Source organism: Dictyostelium purpureum, assembly GCF_000190715.1.
Source record: "Dictyostelium purpureum unplaced genomic scaffold DICPUscaffold_560, whole genome shotgun sequence".
Taxonomy (NCBI): Eukaryota; Evosea; class Eumycetozoa; order Dictyosteliales; family Dictyosteliaceae; genus Dictyostelium; species Dictyostelium purpureum.
Genome location: NW_003519894.1, coordinates 873 through 14,572, shown reverse-complemented (window position 1 = coordinate 14,572; position 13,700 = coordinate 873). Strand labels below are relative to the sequence as shown.

At 25.1% G+C, this 13,700-nt stretch overlaps 5 protein-coding genes across 5 annotated transcripts; 2 read left to right on the top strand and 3 right to left on the bottom strand.

The window, feature by feature from the left end:
• Positions 1-535: 535 nt before the first annotated feature.
• Positions 536-2,689, top strand: DICPUDRAFT_93226 (uncharacterized protein). Its single transcript, XM_003294396.1, has 5 exons — positions 536-768; positions 1,077-1,272; positions 1,342-1,630; positions 1,712-1,972; positions 2,067-2,689. The coding sequence occupies exons 2-5, from the start codon at positions 1,246-1,248 to the stop codon at positions 2,477-2,479; spliced, it is 990 nt and encodes a 329-aa protein (XP_003294444.1). The 5' UTR covers positions 536-768; positions 1,077-1,245; the 3' UTR covers positions 2,480-2,689.
• An 84-nt stretch (positions 2,690-2,773) lies between these two features.
• DICPUDRAFT_10734 (uncharacterized protein) lies at positions 2,774-3,349 on the bottom strand (the record flags this gene model as incomplete). The annotated part of the gene is made up of 1 exon (XM_003294394.1): positions 2,774-3,349. A coding segment is annotated over one exon (576 nt), but the record flags the coding sequence as incomplete, so codon positions are not given.
• A 538-nt stretch (positions 3,350-3,887) lies between these two features.
• Positions 3,888-8,714, bottom strand: DICPUDRAFT_84919 (uncharacterized protein; the record flags this gene model as incomplete). The annotated part of the gene is made up of 1 exon (XM_003294393.1): positions 3,888-8,714. One exon carries the CDS (start codon positions 8,712-8,714, stop codon positions 3,888-3,890), a length of 4,827 nt encoding a protein of 1,608 aa, XP_003294441.1.
• Positions 8,715-9,229: 515 nt separating this feature from the next.
• On the top strand, positions 9,230-12,298 carry DICPUDRAFT_159438 (uncharacterized protein; the record flags this gene model as incomplete). The annotated part of the gene is made up of 2 exons (XM_003294395.1): positions 9,230-12,169; positions 12,287-12,298. 2 exons carry the CDS (start codon positions 9,230-9,232, stop codon positions 12,296-12,298), a joined length of 2,952 nt encoding a protein of 983 aa, XP_003294443.1.
• A 22-nt stretch (positions 12,299-12,320) lies between these two features.
• DICPUDRAFT_93225 (uncharacterized protein) lies at positions 12,321-13,056 on the bottom strand. Its single transcript, XM_003294392.1, has one exon. It carries the CDS (start codon positions 13,045-13,047, stop codon positions 12,385-12,387), a length of 663 nt encoding a protein of 220 aa, XP_003294440.1. The 5' UTR covers positions 13,048-13,056; the 3' UTR covers positions 12,321-12,384.
• Positions 13,057-13,700: the final 644 nt, after the last annotated feature.

The following is a 13,700-nucleotide window of genomic DNA, read 5'->3' as shown; positions in this document are numbered from 1 at the left end:
TAAAAAAAATAAAAAATCAAAAATAAGGCGTAAAACGCCCAAAATAAAAAATAAAAAATAAAAAATGTAAAACATAAAAAATAACCCCAAAAAAAAAAAATAAACCCAAACCATTTTAACTAAAATAATAATAATAAATTTTAAAAAATCTAATTTGGATATTACAGCAACATAAATAAATAATATTATAGTAATAAATAATATTTATTATATCTGTATTCTTTTCTATTCTTTCCACAATTAAAACACCATCCACATTGCAACGTGGTCAATGTTTTATGTTTGGTTTAAACACACAATCCAAAAAATTTTAAAATAATGGTTGTATATTATACCTTAATCATACAGTTCAAAAAAATAAAATAAACACGACAACACACACTATAATCCCCTTTTCATTCCGTGAAAATATTTCATTAGAAAAAAAAAAAATTTGTATTTTTTTTTCATTTTTTTTTTTTTATTTTTTTTTTTTTTATTTTTTTTATTTATTTAAATTTTTTTAAAATTTTTTTTTTAATTATTACAATATTATAAGATCTTCAATTCCAACCGTTGATATCTTTTTTTTTTTTTTTTTTTTATTAATATTAAAATTAAAATTAATTTAAAAGATTAAATAATTATAATTATTTATTTTTTGTTTTTTTTTGTTTAAATAAAATATTTTTTAAAATTTTTTTTTCTCTAATCTCTATTATATACAACATATTATATATAATATATATTTTATTATTTTTAAAAGAAATATATTATTACAGAATTAATGTAAATTCCTATATTCCACATTATATAAATTAATTATTTATCTATTTTTTATTTTATTTTCTGTAAAATAGTTATTTACACACACCTACGCTGTATAAAAAATAATTTTAAATTTTACACACACTCCCAAAACACACATAAAATAGTTGAACAACAACACCCTCACACACTCACTCACATAAAGATTATACATAACAAAAAAATAATAAATAATTAAATAATTTAATAAATAATTAATAAATATTATAATATTTAAATTTTAATATACTAACGTATTTTTTATATTATTTTTTTTAAAATTTGTTTAGTTAATATTTAAAATCAAAAAATATAGGAAAAAAATAAAAAGAAATATATATTTAGAGAAATTCAATATAGATATTTTGTAACAATAAAATAACAAAATCAAATACACGGATAAATTAATTAATAAATAAATACATTCATATATACACACATACATTCACATAAATTAAAATGGAGGATCGTTTAGAAGAATTAAGAGTAATTATTATCATTATAGAAACAAAATAAATAAAATAATTATTTTATAAATATTAATATTATTTTTAGCAATTAGGTGGTGTTAAACCAGTTGTCGATAAGAAAGGTAAAAAAGGAAAAAAAGGTAAAGAGGAAGTTGCAGAGCAAGTAGCTGAAGCATCATCAACAGAAGATCCATCATTAAACGATATCGAAATGGGAACTGATGATGGCCAACCAGTTGAAGAGTTTATGCCAGAATTTTATAAAGAAGTAGGTGATATCAAAGTTTTAATGACATCTGTTAAAAGAAGTGTAAGAAATATAGAAGACAAATATGTTTTATCATTAAATTCAATTAATGTGGACCAAGGTTCAAGTATGTATATAGATATAGGGTTTGTTTATTTAATTTTCAATAGACTAGATGATATTAACTTATCCTTTTAAATCATAACAGAATACGAAGAAGATTTACAATCAATGCTTGATCAAACAAATAAATCATTTGCAGATTTAAAAAAGAAATTAGATACATTGAAAATAAATAATGAAAAATTTGCAGCTACCAAAACAGCTCAACCAACAGAAGTTCGTATTAGATCTAATATGCAAAATACATTAACACAAAAGTTTGTTGAAATGATGAAAGAATATCAAGAAATTCAAACTAATTATAAAAATAAATATAAAGAAAAGATTGAAAGACAATATAAAATTGGTAGGTTATAAGGTTTTATTTATAGAGAAAAAAAAAACAAAACAAAATATATTAATCTAAAATAAATATTTTTAAATAATAATGTAATATATAGTTAAACCAGATGCAACTCAAGAAGAAATTCAAGAAGCAATGGCATCAGGTGACAGCAAAAAGATTTTTGAAGAAACTATTCTTTATACACATTTACATACACAAGCCAAAAATGCACTCGATTATATCCAAGATAGACATAATGATATTGTTAAATTAGAACAAAGTATTGCAGAGTTACATCAATTGTTTTTGGATATGGCAGTTTTAGTTGAAACTCAAGGTGAGTTACTTAATCAAATTGAAGCCAACGTAAATTCAACTGTACTTAATACTAAAGAGGGTGTTGAAAATCTTGCTGAAGCCAATAGACTTCACAAAAAGTCAAGAAAGAAGATGTATATTATTCTTATTATTGTTGTTATCATTGTCATAGCTGTTGTTGCTCCAATTCTTGGTACCCAAATCAAATAAACAACTAAAATTATATTTTATCAAATTTATTTTTATCAAAGCTTTTTTTTTTTTTTCAAAAAAAAAAAAAAAAAAACATCAACAAAATAAACAATCACAATTATATAACGATCTTATATAAATTTATTTAACTTTACAAATACACAATAAAAACCTATACATTACCGATTTTTAAATAAATACTATGCAATTATTTTTTTTATTTTTTATAAATATTGATTTTTATTTAACAGTTTTTATTATATATAAATGCGATTATTATTATTATTTTTAAATTTCTTCGTATTCGCCTTGATCGTTTGATTTAAAGAAGGTGTAGGATAAGGTAATGTCGGAAACACCTTTCATACTTTTATCGTCTAAAATTTCTGGTTCAATTACAAATAAAACTGGCATATCGATAGTTTCGTGGGCATTGATACGTTGTTCATCGAAACAAAAACATTGAATTTTGGTAAAGTAGCTACCTGCTTTCATTGGTGTAATGTTGTAGGTTGCAACGCCGATAATTGGTGTATCAGTGTTATTGGTTGCTCTATAGAAACAGAGTACAGGTTCACCTGGTACACATTCGATGGTGGATTGGGTTGGTTTGAAACTCCATGGAATTTTATTTGCAGTTGATGCAGTGAATGTAACTTTAAATGGATAAACAGTTCTATTTAAATCTCTTTTTCTGACAATATCAAATTCATCAGCTTCTCTTACTGTACCACCAAAACCTGTAACACGACAAAATACACGATATAATGGAACTGCTGCATATGATGCACCTAAAACCATAATAATTGTAATTGCAACATACATTGCTGTAGTTTTATTTTTTTCATCTAATGTTTTTCTTTTTTCATCTTTAAATTCGTTATTATTATTATTATTGTTATTATTATTATTATTATTTGTATTTTCTTGTTCTTGTTCTTTTTTTTGTTCTTCAGCCTTAGGTTCTTCTTTTTCTTTTGGTTTTTCAGTTGTATAGTATCTATTCATATATTTTTTATTATTATTATTTGTTTCATTTATTAAATTATTTAATGATAAAAAATTTAATGATGGGTTTATATTTGTTTTTTTTATAAAATCATTATTTTTAGAAAACGAAAAATTATTATTCGTTGAACTGATATATCTTAAACCATTATTATTACTACTACTATTAAAAATTTTGAATATATTATTACGACTATTGGTTTTTAATATATTGTTGGTAAATATTTTATTCATTATTATGTAATAATATACTGATGATATATGATGGAAAATAAATTAAAATTTTTTTTATGGATCATTAAACGAAAAATATTTAATAAAAAAAAAAAAAAAATTAAAAAAAAAAATTAAAAAAAAAAAATTAAAAAAAATTATTTTTAAGGAATCTAAAATATTTATTTATTATTTATTATTTTCTTTATGATAAATTATTTAGTAAAACTAAATCCTTTGTCCATGAGTATATTTGATCGGGGTCGATGTAATTTGTTTTTTTGGATGTTTCAGATTTTCTTAATACCTTCCTAACAGGTGTTGAGACTTTTACAGTTGGAATATTAATTTCAAACGAAAAATCTAAATTTTTCTTTAAACTTTTGATTTTTGATTGATTTGTTTTTTCTTCGCCTATTGTAATTAAAATAAATTTTATGTGATTGGTAAATTTTTTGTTGTTTCCAAAATAGCATTTTAAATTTTCATTTATTAATTTTCGAGAGTCATCATTATCCAATTCCAATATGACGAAAATAAAGCTGTTGCAGAAAAGGGTTTGAAAATAAAAGTCTTTTTTTTTTTCGGTAAAACACATGGAAAGACTTGATCTAAAGTTTAGTGAAAGAATGCAACCAATACCTAAAGATTTTACATTATGTTCGAAATAGTTTAAAAAGTAGTGAGAAAATGAATTATTTGAACCAAATATATTGATCAAAATTCGTCTCTTTTTTGACTCTGCCAATTGTGTATATTTATTATTATCATAATATGCTTTCCCATCAAATATAAAATTTGCTGTTGATAAATTTGCTTCAAATTTCTTTACTTGTGGCATATATATAATTAGTTTTTCAATTCCAATTAAATTATTTGCTAAAAACTGTTTGAGATCTGGTAAAATAAAGTATAATTCTAATGAATCGATTTGGGTTTCTTTGCTAAATCCTATATCTAATAGTTTTAAATTTTTATATTTTGAAACTATGTCAAGAAGGAGGTAATTCTTGTTTGTAATGGTATCCTTTAAAAGCAAGCATTCCAAGTGTGGGGTACCTAATATGATTTCTTCTATTAAAGGACATCTGGAAGCATTCAAATATATCAAATTTTTTGCTTTGATTCTTATTTTCGTAAGGTTTGAACAGCCTTCTACATATAAGTGTGTGAGTGATACAAATACTTTATCTAAAAATCCTTCAAATGTTGGCGAGTTAGTAATATTAATTCTTGTGATTGGGGTCGGACTGAATAAGCGGTCAAAATGATTTGATGAAAATATTTTACTACCTTTAATATATACTGAACAAACATTTAGAATATTTTTTTTGATGAAATTGAAAAAATTAATTTCCTCTTGTTTGGTCAATGCCCCAAAATTTAAATCATATAAAACCATTTCAATAGCTGCTGGTAGAAAAGTTGTGTTTAATGGCTGGTTTGATTTTATATTATTTAATTGATTTACCTGCTCCATGATTCTATTAAATTCCGCGATTGCATTATTTGGTTTAAAATTACCCATTTTTATAATATCCATATAGTATGGTATGATGCTAGTTTCTAATAATAAATTGATTGGATTTGTATTGCCTGATATTTGGGAGGTTTTTGATTTCAGTTTTAATTCTTTAAGGGTAGTATATCTTTTAAATGGTGATAGTGATGGATTGTATAAAATTGGTTTGACTCTAATTGCTAACTCTGGTTCAAGTAAAATAAATACATCAAAGTATGTCATTTCATTTGTAAGATCTTTTTTTAGTCTTAATAGCTTGGTATGGATTTTGTAAATTAAATTTTCGTACATTGGAATTCCTACGATAGTTGATGCACTAATTAGATCGTTAATTTTATAAAATAATTTTGTTGATTGATTATGTTTCTTTTCAAGTTTTTTTAACCACTTTTGAATAATTTCCTCAATATTAATTGATTTGAGTTCTTCTATAGTGCTGATGTCGACTTTTTTGAACATTAGATCCAAAACCAATAGAGCATTTGAACTACCTATGGATTTTATTGGTTTGCCATTGGTAATTATTGGTGGTGCAAATGCAAGTTCATTATCAATTGAAACTATTCGATATTGATTCGGTGATACTTTTGAAATGATAAAATTACCAAAATTTCCATCTGCATCATTAATAAGCATTGCAAGAATCAATTGTTTTGATAGATTTTTTTCTTGGATTTGATCGAGTTCAATTGGTTTTTGGATTAAATCTTTTTCATCAATTGATTCAATACTAAATTCATTTGAATGGATTGTATTTCTGATGGGTGATGATTCTTTAATAAGCTTATAAATTAATTCTTCTCCTGGAACATGTTGGATTAAAAGAACAGGAAATATTTTTTCTATTACTACCACTTTTGAAAACGGTGTACACAAACCAAATAGTAGATCTGATAGTATAAATACAGATTTTTCATTACCTGGGTATATGGGGTAGAATTTGAAATAGATTCTAAGGCCGAAATCTTCAATGAAAGGTACTGCACTTTTACCTAGGTTATTTTTCTTTGGGATCAAGATATTACCATCAGTTTCGAATATTTGATTTATATACTCTTCTTTTAAAATTCTAGTTTTTTTAAAAGTTTTAACTATTTTTGAATTTGATTTTGTGTTTGTTTTTGTTTCTGTTTTTGATTCTTCATTAACTGGAAGTAAAGATTTAGTTGCAAATTTCCAAGCTAGTTTTTGGTTTATATGGTAGAGAGAGTTCATATACGGTTCTAATTCTTTTTTTTCAGAGTATAAGAGTCCGTAATAAAAAGATGCACATGTTTTTAAATCCATGGATTTTGAACCTGATCCGTTTTTAATAAACCACACAAATAGTTGATTATTTTCTTCCATAGCGGCATAGTCTAGTGGAGTAGTATTGGAACCATGTTCATTAATTACTTCAATATCGGCACCATATCTTTTTAACACTTCGAGTTGTTTTATTTTAATTTCATTCGACTGTTTTGATCTTATAACACAATGAAAGGTTGATTCTTTTTTTTTGCTCAACTCAATATTTAAATCAATTTCGAATATTTTTATAGTGTTTTCTATTGTTGTTTCACTTTCTCCATTTTTAATTAACCTGAGCAAAATTAAATATTTGTTATGTTCCCAAGTCGAATGAAAGTTTTCACTTGATAGTTTAATTGTTAAATTGGTTTCATTCATGGTTAAATTGTTAATAATTTTAAAAAATCTTGAAAGTCGTTCGATATTAAAGTTCTCTTTACTATAGACCGTTGATCTTAGTTGAAAAGTTATCAGTTCTTCTATTGTTGAGTATTGATGTTTTTGATATTGGAATAGCAATTTGTTTTCTATTGGATACAAAAACTCTGATTTTTTCAAATTCTCATATATTGGCAATAAATCTTTTTGTTCTAATCCAGAATGTTCATCACACATCTGGATGAAAGGTAGTTTTTCTACATATAGAAGAAACATTTGATAATTGAAATCTGATTTGTAATCTTCTAATCTTTTTTCAACAGGAATTTTTGCTGCCCATTTTGCAAGTGATTCGTAATAAAGTGATAAAAATGGTGAAATTTTTTTAAATAGTTGTCTGTGGGTAACTGGAGTATCAAAAGAATTAAACTCTTCCTTTATTTTTGTAAATCTATTGATAAATTTTGTTATCCATCCATCTGGAATTGCGGTTGGTAATGATAGGGTATTTTTGTACATTTCAATATCTGATGAATTTATGATTTCACGTAGCATTTTTCCTATTAAAATTTCTTTTTGATTTGATTTTCCTAGCCACTCTAAAATAAATAACTCTATATCCATTTCTTTAAAGATATCTATAATGCTGTTGTCTATAAATTCGTCCATTAGCGGGAGGGTATAAAAAATGTTTTTTGATTTGACATAATAATTATCCTTTGTTTTTTGAAATTCGTCGTTTAAAATGGAGCAATCATTGTCAATGCCCACTAGTGTTTTGTTATCTTGTAAAATAAAGTTATCAGGTTTGCTATCGTTTGGTAAAAGCAGTAGACTTGAGATGAAATGTATACTGAAGCTTTTTATATCTATGAATGATGAAAGATTTGATGTATTATCTTTTTGTTGCTCAAGAAAATCATTGAAGGGGATTCCAGATATTAGATGAGATGCTTGAATTGAAATCTGAGTACATTTACACATAAAATCCATCATTTCCAGTAGTTTTGGTTCCATTTGAATTACATTGGGTAAAATTCTATTTTGAAATTTTAAATCTTTTTTATTTAGTCTTCCTTTAATTTCTGCAACGGTAATGGGCATTTTTTTTAAAAAGATCATTTGAGTTGGTGATATATAAGTTTCACTATTAAAAAAAATTTTGTAAAAGGTATAAACCGCATTCTCTCTGACCGGGCATAGGAAACCACTACCGTTATCAACTTTGAAGTAAACACTATTAATAATAGAACCACATGATATGCCATATTTATTATTTTTAACAAATTCATTTTTTTTTGTACAGAATGATGCGATTTTAAAAGCTAAAGTTAATAATATTTCTCGGGGCAATAAATCTTCTTTTAATATTTTAACTACAGGTTGAAAAAAATAATCAAGATCTTCATCATTAAAATTGAAATTATTATTATTATCTTCATTATCATTTAAACTTTTTTTAAAGTTTTCGATTTTTTTAACAATATCCTCTCGATATTTGCTATATACTGTGATTAAATTTTTAAGTGATTCTATTATTTCATTATTTTCTTCTGGAATTTCTCCAATAAGTTGATTAGCTTTTACTATTTGTTTATTAATTTCTGAAAATAATGGATTATTATCTGACATATTTGCTAATAAATTTAATAAGTTTGAAGTTACACGAGAAATTAATTTATCTGGAGTTTTAATTTTTTTTTGCCTTTTTTTGCACTTTGACACCCATGGAATTTCATTTTCCAAATTTAAATTTTTTAAAGTTTTTCTTGTGTTTTGAATTTGTGAAATTGCACATAAATTATTAATGTTATTATTTAATATTTTTTGGTTGTTGTCCATTAATGATTGTTATTAATATACAAATAAAATTTTTGTTTGGTTTTAAGTTATAAAATTCAAAAAAAATTCAAAAAAAATATAAAAAAAAAAAAAAAAAAAAGATTTTTTATAAAAAAAACAAAAATATCTCATTTTGCAAAAAAAAAAGTTTTTAAAAAGAGAAATATTTCTTTTTTTTTTTTAAAAAAGTTATTTAATGGCTTTTGTTTTATAGTTTTTATTAAATTATAAAAATATAAATGATAATCGTAAAAAACAAATCTAAAAATAATTAATTTTTTTTTTTTGTGGAATGTAATTAAAATAAAAAAATTCTTATAAAATATCTTTAAAAATATATTTTTAAAAAAAAAATGAGAAAATTTTTTTTTTTATTTTTTTATTTTATTTTTTTTAAGTTGTGTGTTGTTGTATTATTATTAATATAAATATAAATAAATAAATAAATAAATAATAGGTTTTATAATAAAATATATGTTTGTGTGTAAATAAAAAGTTTTTTTTAAATAAATAAAATGAATGATGATGATGATTTGATAATAGACAATTCAACAGTGTTTTTTTCAATATGGCGTAATAAAGTTTTAAAAACACAAATAATAGAATCAATAAAAAGTATCAGTCAATATAAAAAATCATTGTTAGAAACAGATTTATCATTATCATATATCAGAAAATATAATCACATATTCAATGTTAGATGGATGGTTAGCTTTGGGCATCTTGGTTTATTAAAAGAGAAATTACAAAGAAATGAGGTTTTGTTTTTAGATTCAGAGGCATGCTGCTATAGTATAGTTTCAAAGGTTCAAGATAAAGAAACATTCGAAATGATCTTTGAACGATACAGGGACGAGTTTCGAAATTATCAAGAGTCTTTAATTGCAATTGCAATTAAACAAGGCAATTTATCCGCTATACAAGTACTGATAAAAGATCCAGAGTTCGAAAACGATAATAGTATTAAAATGATTGATCTAGCAATCATGTCTGGTAAAGTTGAAACATTAGAGTTTGTTCTCGAGTATTTAAAGAAAAAAGAAACACAAGCCGATCAACAAGCTTCAATTGAAGCTAATTTTACAAGGAAGGATCTAATTAGAAACATATTTTCATGCCCAATCAAGCTATTACCATCAATGGTAGACTGTATATTTGATACAAATGGTATTATGTCATCTCTAAATATTAGTATTGAAGAGTTAAAATCAAATGTTTTCAAATCCCAATTTACCGACATCTTTAGTTTATTACCATTCAAATATCTGAAATTCTTTCTAGAGAATGGAATAGTCCCATATAACGAGACCCAATTTATTAGTGCCATAAATGGATTCACACCATTCACCAACGAAATCAATCCAAATTCTTTTTTAGAGTATTTAAAAAAATTCGTATTTGTATTCTCAAATTATTTTAGGAATTCAACTCAAGAGTTTTTAGATTCATCGAAAGAAGCTTTAGATCATATAGAAGAATTGGTAACGGTATTGAAAAGTGGTAATATAAATGAAATTGAAGAATTACTTACAATAGTAGACTATTGTAAACCCGAGGTATTTGCCTTGAAGCAACGAGAAAAAAGTGATCCATCCCTCTTAGAAAAAAAAAATTGGAATAGTGCAAAGATACTTGGTAGTAGCAGATTATTATCAAAAGCTAATGAAATAAAGAGAGAAGATGGTGGCAATTCAAATACTATGGAGATAGCTATCAGTGGATCAATCATTACAATTGGTGAAGTTAAAGTACTAGGTGAGCATGATGGTATTACAATAGAAAACAGGGTATTAAATAAAATAATCAATCTATATATGTATAAATTCTTCTATCCATTGTCAGAACTATTTCAATTTAGTAAAAGAGAAATCACTGTCAATAAGTTTGCAGTCTTCAGAAAAGATTTAAATATTCTTACAGAGGCCGAGACGTCATTTCCTAGATTTCAAAATATTCAACTCAAATACATCGGGTTTAAAGATATTTTCGCATATTCTTTAGAGGCTGCAGATTTTGGTATATTACACTCCATCGGTCAACTTTATAAAACCCACCCAACTCTTATTTTAGATCATACAAGTGTCTTCACTTTACCATTCGAATTTCAAATTTTCAAATATTGTCAAGATTTAGAAAAACAAAAGAATTTCATCCTATTATTAATCAAACTCAAAAAATCATTTTTATCCCAATTCCAGTATTCAAATTTATTTTGTTGGTTATCTAATTTACCACATAAACAATCAATTACTCTTATGAATTTCCTCAGAGATTCACTTTTAATTCAACCAATAAATATAAATTTAGAGCATGAAACAAATCAAAATTTGTCTGTTGGTTATAAAGCAGTTTTAAACAATAGTTTCAATTTGTGCGAATATGTGGTTATCAACAGAGATTACTTTGAACTTTTGGATTGCGCATTTACCAAAGCAATTTTTCATTTACGATACAATATTGTTAAACTATTTATAGATGCTGGTGTCCCATTTCCTGCTTCTGCCGATTCATCTGCTGTAAGAAGTAAAAGTTTAAAAATGCTTACCCTTATTATTGATGGTGGTTACCCAATCTCTAAAGAAGCAATCACCATAACCGCAACAGATCATATGGTAGATCAATTTAGATTTTTGGTTAATAAATACGCAATTCAAAAAGATAAAGCTGTCAATTTACTTTTCGAATTATCACATAGTAGAAAATTTATAAATTTATTAGCAGAACAATTTCCAAACGATTTTCAAAATGGGGTATTTGGCGATCCAAATGATATAAAAGGAGATATGCGTGTTCAATTAAATACAACACAATTACTTCGTCAAGAGAAATTTAACGATATCTATTCCTACATACAAAGCCTCACTGAACAAAATAATATAAAGGAAAAGGCTTTTCGGTCTGTTGTGTTTGAAAGTTTAGAAAACTATCAATTCGACTGTTTCTTTCATCTAATTAGTGTATGTTTTTCAAGAAACTTCATCGACGACAAACCTCATTTAAAAAACGAACTATTGTATCATTTAGCAAAGAATAATCACTACTACATCTTAAACTATTTTTTTAAAGAACTAGAGTTCAAATTTACAAGTTACGATTTCACCACGTTAATATCAGGTATCGACTTAGACTGCACTTATCTTTCAAAAGAAGTTTTACTATTACTATTTCAAAGTGTAAATGACTATACTTCAAACATAGGAATCATTAGCTCCGAACTTTATTTCTTATTAGTTAAATCAATCGAGAACAATCGTTTTAGCTTATTCAAGTTTTTAAATGAAAGCTTTTTTAAATTTATCAAAGAAAACTTACCTCCATTAATTTTAGAAAAGATGACCACCTCTTCAAACCCTCAGTTTAATAAATATATAGATAATCAATCACCAACGAACTATCCAATAATTGTTCCCCAAATGATTGGATATAGCGAAAATATAAAAGATAAACCAAAACCAGTAAATAAAGTTACCTCGGTATCAGAAACATTTTACGAATTTCAAGAAACACAAAGTGAACCCATTTCAAAGAAAAAGAGCTTTATATATTCTTTATTTTCTTTTTTTTTTAAAAAGAAAGATAAATAATAAATAAACAAATAAACCTTGTAATATTATTAAAAAATTTTATATTTTATTTTTTTATTTTTATTTAATAAATAATAAGTCTAAATCTAATTTGCAATTTGAGATTTTAACCTTAATAGTCTTTCTTCCCTTTGTTTTTTTATTCTTTCCTCTTCCATTTCTAATTCCTTTTTCATTTGTTCACGCTTTCTTTGTCTTTCCTCATTTCTTGATCTTCTATTTTCCTCTTCACGTTTTTCTTCCTCTTCCTCTTGTTGTTTTCTTTCTAAACGGATCTTTTCTCTTTCTTCATTTCGTTTCTTTTTCATTTCTTCTTCCAAACGGTCTGCTTCATCTTGTAGTTTCTTTCTTTCTTCTCTTTTTCTTTTATAATCCTCTGCTGCATTTATATTAGATTTAGAAACATCCAACTCGAAATTAGGTGGTGAAAATGATGTTGATACTGAAAATGTTTTTGGTGAAGATGAATCAATATGGATTGTTGATGATGAAGTTTTACATGTTGTATCATTGGTGCTATTTACAATTGGTGAGCCTTGATTTGAGTCAGTCGAGTTTGATGATGTTATTGATAATCTTGGTGAATTGCAAATATTAATGTTATTATTTTCAAAATCTATTTCTCTTTGGATTGCAAGGTCTCTTTCTCTTTTAAGTGATAAGATTCTACATTCCTCTTCATCTTCTAATGGTTGGTCATTATGTTTCTGTTCTTTTATTTTATCCTCAGACTCTTTATTTAAATCCATATTATCTTTATAAAAACTAGCTGAGTTTAGGTTTGGAGATTGATCCCTGCTATCATAATTAATTTTTGAGGAAATTATATTTATGGATTTGGTTATTTTACTATTATCATTGTGATAATTACCACTACTATTTATATTGCTATTGTTATTACTGAAACTGCTACTATTATAATAATTATCCCTTTCTCTTTGTCTATCTAATAACCTTTGTTTTCTTTCTTCTTCAATTTTCTTCAATTCATTTTCATACTCGATTCTCTTTTGTTCTTCTTTTAGCTTTCTTTCTTTTTCTCTTTTTTCTTTTTCTTCTAACAATCGATCCTGTTCTTCTTTTAATTTGGCTTCACGTTCTTCTTTTAGTCTCAATCTTTCTTCACGTTATTTAATAAAACGGTCCTCTTCTTCTTTTAATTCTCTTTCTCTTTGATCTTTTCTTTTTTGTCTTTCTTCTAGTCTCTTTTGTCTTTCTTTTTCCTCCTCATCCAATTGAATTTGTAACCTTTTTTCTCTTTCTAATTTCTTTTGTTTAATTTCTTCTTGAAGCTTTTCATACTCTTCATCCTCTTTTCTTTTCTTTTCATTGATCCATAATTTTAATCTTTCTGTTTCATCTAATTGATCATTTTCTTTTTTTCTTTCATTGATGTCATTTT